The 1,733-nt window shown below is 50.9% G+C and overlaps 1 protein-coding gene across 1 annotated transcript in view; it reads right to left on the reverse strand.

Moving 5' to 3' along the window:
* CNN1 (calponin 1) overlaps nt 1–1,475 on the reverse strand; it is a 10,592-nt gene extending 9,117 nt beyond the window's left edge. Inside the window, exon 1 of the mRNA XM_014446856.1 lies at nt 1,443–1,475. Within this exon, the coding sequence (XP_014302342.1) occupies nt 1,443–1,475 (33 nt within the window). The remainder of the gene's footprint in view (nt 1–1,442) is intronic.
* Nucleotides 1,476–1,733: the final 258 nt, after the last annotated feature.

A 1,733-nucleotide genomic window follows, 5' to 3' on the forward strand; every position in this document is an offset into this window, starting at 1 on the left:
ACACTCATACACACACACACACTCACACACACGCACACACACACACTCACACTTACACACACACACACACACACACTCACACACACACACACACACTCACACTTACACACACACACTCACACACACTCACACACACACACACACTCACACACACACACTCACACACTCACACACACACTCACACACACACACTTACACACACACACTCACACACTCACACACACACACAGACACACACTCACACACACACTCGCACACACTCACACACACACTCACACACACACACTCACACACGCACTCACACACACACACGCACACACTCACATACACACACACACTCACACACACACTCACACACACACACACACACACACACACACCCTCTGCACTCGCCTGTCCCCCTTTAACCGCTATCCTGGCAGCCCCACTTGGCCAGCCCCCTCCTCACCAGCGTTCCCTCCTGAAAACAGGAAGAGGCTGTTGTCCATCATGGCTATTGTTTTGGGGGGCTCACTCCATGCCAGGCACAACCTCCTTTAATCCTCACCGCCACCCTCTGAGGGTGGACACTCTTAGGCCCCATTTATAGATAAGGAAACTGGAGGTTCAGAGAGGCCAGGCCACTACCCCACCGTCACGATGCTCCTACAGCTCCCCGTCCTCCCGCATGTCTTCCTTCAGTGCCCAGGCGAGCTCCCACCTCGGGACCTTTGCATGGCAGTCCCTTCCACTTGGACACATGTCCACAAGAAGCCTACGTGGCCTTTCCCCGCTTCCTCTGCTCTAACGTCACCTTTTCAGAGAGGCCCTCTGACCACTTGCTCTAAAGTAACAGCATCCCCTGCCACCAGACCGACCGTGAGAGGGCGGGCACCGGGGAGGGGAGCTGTTCACTTAAGTGTTTGCACCTGGCTTAAAATGTCTACCTCCATTAAAACTTTTATTTTACCAAGTGATCTTCAAGCACCTCCCCCCTCTAGCTCCTTTCCTTGCTTCCTTTTTCTTATCGTCTCCTATTTGCTTATTATCTCATCCAGCAAAAAACTCCATGGGGCGGGGCTCTGCTTGTTCACTGCTCTATCCCCAGTGCCTGGTACAGTGCCTGACCATAGCAGGTGCTCAAAAAATGCTCAGTGTGCAAATAGAATTAAAGTGAGTGAGCCAGGTCCCTCAAACCCATGTCTGTCTGAAATGTGGCTAGTTAAACACACACAAAGGACTAGCACAGATTTATATATTGATTTCAGAGAGGGAGAGATAGAAACATCAGTGATGAGAGAATCATTGATCAGCTGCCTCCTGCACACCCCACACTGGGATGGAGCCCACAATCCAGGCATGTGTCCTGACCAGGAATCGAACCCTGACCTCCTGGTTCAGAGGTCGACACTCCACCACTGAGCCACGTCAGCCAGGGAAGGGAGGGCACAATTTCCCAGTACCTCCTGGACGTAGGACAGCTGAGGTGGGGTCATCTTTGTGTTTGCATTCTAACCCCCCTGAGAAGACCAATTGGAGGGCGGAGAGGAGGTTGGTTCACAGGCTATGGCTTCAGTTATTCCAGGCCATTCTACAGCTGCCCATTCTCTGGTCCAGCTTTGAACTTTGCAAGAAGTTTTGCAGGAAGAGCATCTAGATCAAGAGAACTTTTTTAAAAAATATATATTTTATTAATTTTTTACAGAGAGGAAGGGAGAGAAATACAGAGTTAGAAACATCGATCAGCCGCCTCC

The sequence above is a fragment of the Myotis lucifugus genome, unplaced genomic scaffold (assembly GCF_000147115.1).
Source record: "Myotis lucifugus unplaced genomic scaffold, Myoluc2.0 scaffold_583, whole genome shotgun sequence".
Classification (NCBI taxonomy): domain Eukaryota; kingdom Metazoa; phylum Chordata; class Mammalia; order Chiroptera; family Vespertilionidae; genus Myotis; species Myotis lucifugus.